This window comes from Pollicipes pollicipes, unplaced genomic scaffold (genome assembly GCF_011947565.3).
Source record: "Pollicipes pollicipes isolate AB1234 unplaced genomic scaffold, Ppol_2.1 Scaffold_6052;HRSCAF=7182_pilon_pilon_pilon, whole genome shotgun sequence".
In the NCBI taxonomy this organism is placed as follows: Eukaryota; Metazoa; Arthropoda; class Thecostraca; order Pollicipedomorpha; family Pollicipedidae; genus Pollicipes; species Pollicipes pollicipes.
In genome coordinates this window covers 9,398,033-9,409,607 of record NW_023596805.1, presented here as the reverse complement: position 1 = coordinate 9,409,607, position 11,575 = coordinate 9,398,033, and the positions used below count along the sequence as shown (strand labels likewise).

At 50.3% G+C, this 11,575-nt stretch overlaps 1 protein-coding gene across 1 annotated transcript in view; it reads left to right on the top strand.

The window, feature by feature from the left end:
• Positions 1-1,894: 1,894 nt before the first annotated feature.
• Positions 1,895-11,575, top strand: part of LOC119104761 (choline O-acetyltransferase) — a gene marked incomplete at its 5' end in the record, with an annotated part of 25,971 nt that continues 16,290 nt past the window's right edge. The window contains 3 exon segments of the mRNA XM_037228482.1: positions 1,895-1,959; positions 3,202-3,399; positions 7,815-7,987. Coding sequence (XP_037084377.1) covers positions 1,930-1,959; positions 3,202-3,399; positions 7,815-7,987 — 401 coding nt within the window.

Sequence of the window (11,575 nt, the reverse complement as noted above, 5' to 3'; positions counted from 1 at the left end):
AAAGGTTCGTGGGTTCGACGACGTGTGTCACGTGGGTGAAATAAACACCGAAGGTGTCTAGGCAGGGACAGGAGGTTCGATGGAAAGTAGTGGCAGCCCTTGGTCATGCCAGGTCTGTAAGCAGTGAGCAATATAAGCACTATCACAAATGGCATCAGGTCATTCGCAAGCAGCACTGATGCGTCCGCAGAATAAGCATTGTACAGCTTGCTGGCACGCCCGTCTGAAATACCTATTTTTGGAAAAAGGGGGACCAGCTGATGTGAGTTATGTAAAAGCATTTTAATGATGGAACCTTGGGAATCTATTGTTTTGCATCAACAATATTAACATTGATTTCTGTAAATCACGTACACTTATACGAATCCTCAAGCAATCCAAAACTCACGAATATGAGACCATAGTGTGGGCCCCAGATATGTTCGCGTGTGTTTCTGCGTGTGTATGCGTGGCGGGGGAGGTGCGCACGCCTGTACAAGTTTTCTTAAGCGCACAGCATTGTAGATGACCTCTAGATAGCTTTCTGGTGCTGTAGACGCCCTCCGAGGCAGGGTCCATGGCAACGTTCGTGCTTATGACGCAACGTCGATCCAGTCCCCGTGAGACTGGGGTTCGTGCCAGCCTTCAACAAGGAGAAATTGCTCATCATGCTGCACTCCCGATTCCAAAAATCTGAAACCCCGGGAGCAGACCAAGCTTTTGCTTTATTACTGTCAAAAGCACATGGCTTCTATCGATCAACACGAGGATTAAGTGCTTTCGAGGCACCGAGGTCACAGGTACCTTTCCAAATCTCCACATGCTCAGTAATATTATTTTCCACCACACCTAGCAACGCAACTGGCCTGGTGGCAGGTGGCCTTGAGACCAAAACATTATGACTTTCCTTTCACACGCTCCGCCACTGCCGCGTCACTTTCGACATCCGGTCGGGGTGCCCCGCGGCGTTTTTCCGGTTCGGCCCGCGCGCTGGCACCGGTCGAGTGACGTCACAGCGGTGCTAATGAATACAGATCACCGGCGCCGGGTCCCCCCGCCGCGGTCCGGGAGGGACCGGCCCTGATTGCCCCAGGCGGAACGGCCGCCGACTGATTGACAGAGCGCCGCACGGACGCGGGCGAACCCGCCCGAAGTAGAGCGACTCTGGGACTATGAGGGTTCAGTGGATGCGGGACGGGTGATGCGAAAATCAACACCGCAAGGCAGGCGTAAGCAAGGCTCCGTGACTATTGGGAGTTGCATGGGTTTAAAGGAAATAAATGGACGATAACAATAGGATTATGCAACTGTTCAGCGTGGTTCGAGAAATCACGAAGGCTATCGATGCCACAGAAATCCGATTCGAATTAGTTGTGTTAGAACACTGCAACATTTAATGACCGATAGTGATGCAGGGACCCCGCAGGAGTCGGAAGAGACTCAGTTTACCTGTCTTTCAGTTCTAATATGGCAGCATAAAATTTTGCAAAAGTCAGGGGTACTACTCCATCGTTCCCTTCCCTCCAACGCCACGCACAGCTGCCTCCACAATCCGCTACGGTTCCCGCCGGGGACCGTAGCGGATTGTGGGAGGTAGCTGGGGCGGCGTGAGGTATGCGGAGGTGCCTACCGTATGCCGTGGTTCAGGGTGTGTAAAGGTGTTTGTTGGTACGTCAGGGTGTCGGTATGTTAGAATGTGTCTGCCGGTATGTCGGGGTGTGTGGCTGGCACTGTCGGTATGCCGGGGGTATGCATATGTCTTTCGATATGCCTGGATGCGCGCATGTGTCTGTAGATACGTCGGTGTGTATAAATCCGCCTGTCGGTGTGTCGGGTTGTATGGATGGGCCTGTTGCCTTGTCAATATGTATGGATGTTTCTGTCGGTCTGCCTGACCAGGGTGTCTCCGTTTCAGTCCTCCACACCGGCGTCCGGCGCCTGCCCACCACCATGGAGAGCCTGGAGCCCAAACTGCAGCAGGTGAGCAGGACAGGCTCCGTGACCCGGCCCGTGGCCGCTCCGTGACCCGACCCGTGGCCGCTCCGCGACCCGGCCCGTGGCCTCACCGTGGTCCCGGCCCGTGGCCGCTCCGTGACCCGGTCCGTGACCGCTCCGTGACCCGGCCCGTCTCCTCACCGTGGTCCCGGACGCTGGCATGGAAAACGATGTCCTTTGGGTAGTCCTAGGTGCTAGCATGGCAGACGCTGTCCTTGGCGTGGTCTCGGGCGCTAGCATGGCAGACGCTGTCCTTAGCGTGGTCCCGGGCGCTAGCATGGAAAACGCTGTCCTTAGCGTGGTCCTGGGCGCTAGCATGGCAAACACTGTCCTTAGCCTGGTCCCGGGCGCTAGCGTGGCAGACGCTGTTCTTAGCAACAGCATACACTAGCGACCGGCGAGTGCTGCCGCAGTTAGCGTTTTTGCTGTGCTGTGGCTGAGTGACGATGCAAGCTCTAACAGGCCGGTTATTGACTGAATATATATCTATCGATGCATGATGTACTTATCTGACTACTAGCTTGGCTAGATTTGCTAAGAAATGTAACACAATAACACTAGAGGTTAGTAGAGGCCAATGGAAGGCAGCGTCGTGTCTGGAGCATGGGGATGGCGAAGTGTGCAGACTTTTCCTAGAGCCTCGCTGCAGAAATATTCAAGCCCCCAAGTGTCTTGCAAAAATTACGCAATGATAAAGTTGTAAGGTTTTGTAGGCGCAAATGCACAGTGACTTTAGACATGGAACCACGCTCTTGTTCAGTTCTTGATATTTACTCTTCTCAATGGTCCTAGCTCTAGGCAGGCACATCATTACAAGACGGACAAATCGCTACATCGACTTATCGACTAACACACCGTTAAAATGACAGACGCGTCGTTACATCGACTTATCGACTAGCACACCGTTATCATGACAAATACGTCGTTACATCGACTTATCGACTAACACACCGTTATAATGACAGACACGTCGTCACATTGACTTATCGACTAACACACCGTTATAATGACAGACGCGTCGTTACATCGACTTATTGACTAACACACCTTTATAATGACAGACACGTCGTTACATCGACTCATGGTTGTGCGCAATTTGTTTCAATGCACTGAAAACAAACATGAATTATAAATTCTGAACGAAGGAGAAGACCCGGGGAAATTTGGTACTCATCGTGCTAGGTTTGTGAGCGACTCCAGCTTATATGACACGGTCTCTGACTGCAGACGCTGACGCTGCCCAAGCTGCCGGTGCCGGAGCTCAAGCATACGCTAATGCGGTACCAAATGACGATGCAGCCGCTGCTCGAGCCCGAGGTTATGAAGGAGCTGGAGGACATTGCGGAGAAGTTCGCGGCGCCTGGCGGTGAAGGCGAAGTTCTCCAGAAGGGTCTGCTGCGAAAACAGGAGCAAGACCACAACTGGGTGAGTGACAGCCGGACAGTGAAGGCGCACGGCTCCAATTTTGTTGTTTTGTCTGGTTCAGCGACATCGACAGGCACACCAGTCTGTCATTTCCTTATGGCATTAGCTGAGGCTGTGCTGCATGCATACCCATGTTTTCTGGAATGCTGGGTGCTGGGGAACTGGCGAGCTATAAGCGCCAGTTGTACTCGTATTCGCAATCATCATGCATCCATGTCGCTATTTCGATGGCAGAGAGCGTAGGATTAAGTTCTAAATACAAGGTAGCGCTTTAAGATTTGCGGGGCAACTGAGTTTATAGGGATTTTGAGCATTGACGACTATTGCTAACGTTTGGATTTATCACATTAGCGGAGTAGTCAGCTTTGGGCATTTTTAAACATGGCAGAGGCCTGGCTTAACATGGTTAGAGTGGATATTAAGTTGTCATGTTTTGCAGCAAAATGCAGTCACGGATATTTCGGGTGTTTTTTTTTACCATCGAATCCGAGGGCCCCGCACCATTCATTGTCAGCATGGCGTCCGCGAGTTATGGCATTGCTTATGGTCTGGCAGCCCCCTAGGTTATGGTATTGCTCACGGTCTGGCAGCCCCCTAGGTAATGGTATTGCTCACGGTCTGGCAGCCCCCTAGGTAATGGTATTGCTCACGGTCTGGCAGCCCCCTAGGTTATGGTATTGCTCACGGTCTGGCAGCCCCCTAGGTAATGGTATTGCTCACGGTCTGGCAGCCCCCTAGGTTATGGTATTGCTCACGGTCTGGCAGCCCCCTAGGTTATGGTATTGCTCACGGTCTGGCAATCCCCTAGGTAATGGTATTGCTCACGGTCTGGCAGCCCCCTAGGTTATGGTATTGCTCACGGTCTGGTAGCCCCCTAGGTTATGGTATTGCTCACGGTCTGGCAGCCCCCTAGGTTATGGTATTGCTCACGGTCTGGCAACCCCCTAGGTAATGGTATTGCTCACGGTCTGGCAGCCCCCTAGGTTATGGTATTGTCACGATCTGGCAGCCCCCTCGGTTATGGTATTGCTCACGGTCTGGCAGCCCCCTAGGTTATGGTATTGCTCACGATCTGGCAGCTCCCTCGGTTATGGTATTGCTCACGATCTGGCAGCCCCCTCGGTTATGGTATTGCTCACGACCTGGTGGCACTCGCTTTGGGTCGTCATGTGGGCCTGCACCATTCTCGCCTGCGGGCTGTGCTCTGATGAATGCCCTCAGAAGGTTGCTAAACAAGGTTTTCAGCCATATGGGTGCGTTTGTCGTTTTCCCCAGGATGGCAGCGCGGTATAATTAGCCGGATTATGGGTTGGGTTCCTTTTAGATTAGACTCTTTTGATAAGAGTTTTGATAAGAGTTTTGGTAAGATTTGATAATAGTTTTGCCCGGATTTTGATAAGAACCTGTTCATCAGACAAGACAGTTTATGTGCGGCGTCAAGACACGCAAGTGCGACATACAAAAACATGACGCTTCAACTACTCATTTTGAGAGGACCTTAGCAGTGTGAGTTAAGAAATATTGAATGATCTAAGTATCGAACAGCAATGGAGATATAGCACCAATAGGTCCCTAAAGTTTGGCATCACGTGCACACAACACAAAAGCAAAGCTATCACATCATGAACTGCCTAGATTTAGTTGAAACTCAAGTTTTAATCTAAACTTAAGTTTACGTAAGTTGTTCAGTGCACTAGCGAGGAAAATCATTCACATGGATAAAACAGTAGTAATAGCTTTATTCTTTGGAAAAAAACAGGAGGATGGAGCTGAAGTTAAGTTGATATTTCAGGAGCATGCCTTCATCTTCTGCTTTTGTTTCGATAAACGCATGCTGCCGAAATATCAGCCCATCTATATCTCCATTCCCTGGTTTTTCTCCGAGGAATAAGGCATTACCGCTGTCTGATCTAAACTCAAGTTTTAATTCAAACTTACGCTTTAACTTAAACTTAAGCTCTAGCTTAAATTCAAGTCGAGCACCTCGTCGGACAGGCCTCAGTCAGGCCCTGCCATACGCAATGAAAGAAAGAAAGTCCATTAGCTCCTGGTTTTACGGCATCTTGAGTTGCAAGCTCTTATGTAGAGTTATCGACCTTCAGCGAGCAATGAGGCACCGGTTAAGTGACGTGATTCTAAATTGCTATCATATTGACGGTACTTGGTGCTAATGTTTCGAGCTTTGGTATTCCTCAAGAGTAACAGGGGTTCCGACACGTTCAGCGAAATATTGCACTTGAGAAGTATGACCCGGACCAAAGAAGATATTCCTGAACTGCGCAGATATCGTCACTAAAAAGTGTCAAAAAAGTTTGTCCTCCAACCTCTCATCACCCCACATACCATTCAATGTTGGAGGCTAGGAATATACTTTTGGCTCCAGCACACATGAGGATGAGGACAGCCCGAAATATTGAGGGCCGCCAGCATGATCATTATTTATCATTACGTCGTTTACCCAGTAGCATCCGATATGTTGAAGGTTATTATCTGAACAAGATAACTTTACATTCATATTCCCTTCAATACAGACAGAACCCGCAGTAGCTCAGTCAGGTGATCAGACTCACACTGCGCCACTGTCCACTGCGAGCACCAGCCGTGGCCACGCGGCGGTCACGTGACCGCATACGCCACGGGTCCGCATGCGCCACGGACACGCGGCGGCGCCGCCGCCGAATCCGGACACGGGATTTGTCGCCGTTCGCTCCTCATTCCACGCGGCGGCACGTGTGTCGCGTACGCGCGCGTCGGGACGGGCTGCGAACCGCGTAATCCGCATCATTACCCTCCCCTCCCCCTCTCCTCTAGTCGGGTCACGTCGTCGCCCGGCCATGGGGAGACGTCCAGCCAATAGAGTTCAACTGCTTTGTTCATCTCGTTAGTAAACTTTCCGGGCACGAACGGACTAGACAGGCCGCGCCGACGTAATTGATTAAGTACACCGGAACCGGCGGGCAGGGGCGGATACAGGCGCCGCGAAAAAGGAGGAACACAAGCAACCGCGGATTGCGAGATAAGGTTGGCTGGTGGGGGCCGTGAACGTCCAGGCTCGGGGAGTCTGGAGTACGTGAATTACGTTGGGGCACGGTGCCAGTACTCCCGCCCTTTTGCTACGCCCCTGATTGCTTGTCTCTGGGGAATTCCGCCAGACAGTGAGTAATCTGGCGACTGCGTAAGTGGAGGCGCTGTCCACTGCTTTGATGAATGGACTGTCAGCAGCGCCGTCGTTGAACGGAACAAGGATTGATCAAATGCACATGCAAGAAGGTTGATCGCTCGCATCGTCTGGCTGCGTGAAGTCAGTAGGTTTGCACCAATTAGTACCGTCATATCCAATTGGGTTCTCCAAAGTCATTTGGTGGCGTGCAACTCGGGCTTTCTTGATGGTTTTGCTTATGGCCATCATTAACTCATGGTTACGACGCTGTGCTACTTTTGTCTCCCTTCTTTCTCTTAATCATATCATAATTTCACCCAGTTATCGGTAAATTGATTATATCGATACCTTGACCTTGATTCAAGCGCGTTCAGTTTTTGATGTGGCGGGTGCTCGTGAGTCTCCTCGCCCTCCGAGCATAAGAAAGCGCCCATCGGATTAGATCAAGCAATCGTGCATTTTAATGTTTAGAAGTGCGCGGGACTCATCTTGGTGGTTACGAGCTTGCATAAACGTGACGACGGCACTGTTTAAGTCGTACGTTTTCTTTTCAAGTTGAACGTTTGAGTAGTATCCACCCCGTCCGAGGCCTGGTTCGTAATGGACCTTTGGTCTTGACGGCTTGCATGATTTAGCCGTTGGGTCCAACACATTTGCAGGAGATTTTCCTTGTTGATAAGTCCCCGTGTTGATAATTTTTGCATGGATGATTTCAGTCGTGTGACCCTCAGCGGATATTCTGGGCGGAATCCGGCTGGTTAGGGCGTCCGTCTTCGCAATGACGCATTTTTGTCTCGGTTCCAGCCGTATGAAACCTCCTCAGTCACTCACTTCCGGCCCGATGTGGAGACCCTGGAGAACGAGGCGAGAAAAGTGGCGTGGGTTAAACGGCTGGTGCTGATGGTGACGCTGTCGCCCGCTGTTTCTCCGCTGTTTCTCCGCTGTTTCTTGCTGTTTCTTCTTCAGCTCTCGGCTCATCTGGAAAGACCACACCGCCTGGGCAGAGTTGCCCTTTTATATCGGGGTCTATGCCAGGGGCGGCGAATTAGGCACAAGATTTCCTGTTGTTAGATGGACCCAACTTTACTAACATTTGACTCTGTCGAATTGCATCCAACGAAGCATTATGCAGACTTCGCCTTCCCCCTCACCGCCCGCACCGCCACAGCGTTTGAGAAGTACTGACGCCACTGGTCCATGCGTAACTACCACTTTCACGTACGCACAGCGAAGAAATGTGCTGTACGCCCCGCAGGCGTTCCAGTACTGGCTGCACTCGATGTACCTGCGCGTGCCGCTGGCGCTGCCGGTCAACTCGAACCCGGGCATGGTGTTCCCGCGCCGGCAGTTCTCCACCAACGACGCCATGCTGCTCTACATGGCGCAGCTGATCCACGGCGCCTACCAGTGGCGGGTCAAGCTCAACAGGTCAGTGACCTCGACAGAGCGTGGGCGCTTGTGACGACCGAGGCCTTTGACGGTACCGAGTGTTGAGTGCTGGGATGAGCGAGGTGAAAGTTTTATTAGGCGGGCATTGAGTCTCGGCGCTTTTGTTCGAAGAGTCGCAAACGACCTGTGAGATGATAGCGCCGTGACTTGTGACCACTGAAGTTAGTGAAAGTTTCCTGTGACGGGAGTAGAACACCAGACCTTGCTGCCTGAAGGCCGTCGACCGCTTGACTCCAACGATGTACAAGTTTCATTCACGGTGCGCACTAGTGGCCAATCAAGCTTAACGAGCGTTGCAACTGTTGCCAAATGCAGCATTGCAACGGCAGAGTTTCATGTCATCGCAATCAAATTGCCCGCCGGCCCGCCTGTCCCGATAGCTCATTTGGTTCGAGCGTCTGCCTTCCGGTCCATCCGCCCGTGGCGGAGTGGGTTCGCGTCGCGTTGGGCGCTCGTTATTTACCTTGACAGGTATGGCGTGCGGCCGGTGCCAGGGCCGCGTTTAAGGTCAGTTGATGTCAGTGGGCGGGACGGACCGTGCCGAGCACTGGGCACGTTGAACTTTTGCCGCCGAATGGTGCCGCTGACCTGAAATAACACGATTGAATGGTAGGGGTCAGGGCTCACACAACAAGCACGGCTTAGCGTGAGCTCTGACCATAGAAATCCATCCATTAAAATCTTGGATTAAACTTTTTAATGTAGATCTTAAAAATCGCTTTAAAAAACTGGCGTGGCGAAGTGGCTAGGTGCGAGACGACGGCAGAGCAGAGTTAAGATGATTGCTTTAAGTTTTTTCCAAGGAGCCAAGTTACGGCAGGCCGACATATTACGGATATGCTGCGTAAGGAGAGACCGAGCTCTCATGCTCCTATTTCATTTTGCGGTCGTTTAAGTTCACGTGTATTCATGAGCACAAAATACGCATAGCTGATGACGAAGGTGACCAACGCAATCGTCTGTATGGTCCTTCGCTGCAGCATGCGAGACATGTTTCTCAGCAAAGTGGCAAAGCTTTCCCATGAAAAATATCCTAGCTGGAACTCATGTCATGGAAGCAAAGTCGGGCACCTAAATTGCCCAAATAACGCGTTTGACCTTTTCCCTGCTCGAACTCCCGGGATTTCAAAGAATGAATGGTGCGTTTCCAAGCCCCCGGTCCTTGAGTGCAAAGTAGGCATTCAATCGTCACAATATGTGGCCAAAGTTCAAAAGGTTATCTGAAAGGTCAGGAACCATCGCGACCCTAGTGGCAGGGAAAGCTTTGGGCCATTTACTGATAACGCGAGAGCTTTGCGAAAACTTTTGACACGTGGTCACACTGACTGAAGGTTTATGAGAAGAACGGAGGGAGACGTCTACAGCTTCATCCCACGCCTATTTGTCTGCAGCCAGCAGCAACGAAAGCGCATTGTCTATGCTACATTAAAAACCTACAATTAAACTACGTTGCATGAAACTAAATTGCATATGGGTGAAACTTTGCATCATTATGTGGGTCACGCCAGTCACATGACTTGTGCCGGCGCCCGTCTGTATGGGAAATTGGAGCGGGCAAAACAATCCTTAAAAGTCCTGAAAAGAAGCCGCGTATTTCTCGAAATACTGTGCTTTATTTCCCTCCCCACCTCGAAACAAAGGTTGCAAAGCTATTGTCTCTGTTTTTATATCTTTTGATGGAGACAAGGGTAAGTGATCAAGAGGTCAAGCTTAAGTGCTCGGCCAAACAGAGGCTTCATTTCGCCAGCTATTGGCCATGACTCTTGGCAGGTCGTCACCTAGCAGAGATTTCAATATTATTTCACTTCAATGAGCCGTGACCGCTTATTTGTCAGTTCGTGCTTGAACGCTGACAAGGTTTCGACCCGGGCGGCAGCCACGTGCTCTAGAAGATCATGTACTTTCAGTCACTCAATGCAGTATAATGCAGTATAAGGCATTGACCAATCCCGACATTGGCCAGCACAGAGACGTGCCAGCAATGCGACAGCGAGCATCTCAACCGAGATTGGTTTGCCATAAAAATGCACACCCCCTGATTTCAGTTGATATAAACAACATCCACCTAGTCGCGATACTTTTGTCAGTCAGAATAAACGTAGAGAGCTACGATTGAAAGTTTGTCAGGTTTTGATTGTCAGTGCCGGCCATGTGAACAACATCATCTGCATGCAAAGCGGCTGCACAATGCGGTCTCTCGCAGCCGGGATATCAAAAGGAAACAATACTTGATATAAACGATAAAGGCCTTCAACTCCTGGATATTTCGGTACTTTGAGCTCACAGTTCTTGTGCTGAGTTATTGATCTCCAATACACAGGGGATGCTGGTTAAATGGCGGTATAAGGCAAATATTAGTTATGTGGACAATGCTCGACGTTCCAGACTGTGTCTATTGCCTCCAGTCTCATAGATACAGAATGGAACGCCGAAAAGTCAATATAACCAACGTTTACTCTCTACCGGCGCTCCATCAGTACTTAAGTTGTTCAGGGCATTTGCGAGGAACATTATTCACATAGATAAGACAGCGCTTATACCCCTATTCCTCGGAGAAAAGAAAAAAGGAGAAAGGAAATATAGATGGGTTGATATGGCGGCAACATGCCTTTATCGAGACAATAGTAAAAGTGAATCATGAATTATAGCATCAATTCATTTCTGCCATTGTTTCGATAAAGGCGTGTTGCCGAAATATTAACCCACCTATATCTCCCTTCTCCTGGTTTTTCTCCGGAGAACAGGGCTATCACTTCTGTCTTATCCATTAGTACCTCATGAAAATCTTAACTTTCGTGAATGTTTCGGCCTTGCATTTTGCTGAAAATTTGTGAGCTACTTCTTATCAATTCCGCAAAACAGCTGTTTCCACCCGACATTATATTTCATAATTAGCTGGCGGAGGCTTAAGACAACGGTTTCGGAACGAACTTTGTTATGCAACCCTCAGACCCATTGCTATTGGTTTTCAAAAGCTCTGGGTCGATTAGATTAGGTTCTGTTACCAGGCTTCACACGATTATGCCTGAAAATGCAAGACGGCTGCCACCACCTGGTTCATTTCGCGGCGCAAGGGTGTCTTACTGGCTGCTGCACTTAGTTGCATGATATTTCCATAACTAATCTCGCCTCTAGCATAAAGTCATTCATCGCCGCTGCGAACTCTCCACACGCAGAAGTCCCAAAGAGCACGCGCGGCAGCAGAAGTTCGGGCGACAGCAGAAGGCGCCAGCTGACGGCGTCGGCACGATTGATCTCGGCAGCCTCCATTTTCCTGGCGGGGGTGGAGCCGGGCGGCGGGTGGCGATGTATGGCTGCCAGATATGATAACGGCGGTGCTGCCAAATGCTGCCATGTCTTAGGCTTTTGTTCCGTTTGTGAGCGGTGGTAGTTAGTGGGCCGCTTGCTGAGTCTTGGGTTGAGGGGAAAACAGAGGCGGTATTTCCCCAAATCATTTTGGAAATAGCGGCATCGCTTGGTTCAAGAGCTAATTGTGCCCGAATAGGGCTAATGTCCCCACGAATAGGTAATGATTTAGGATGTCTTTATATATATATATATATATAT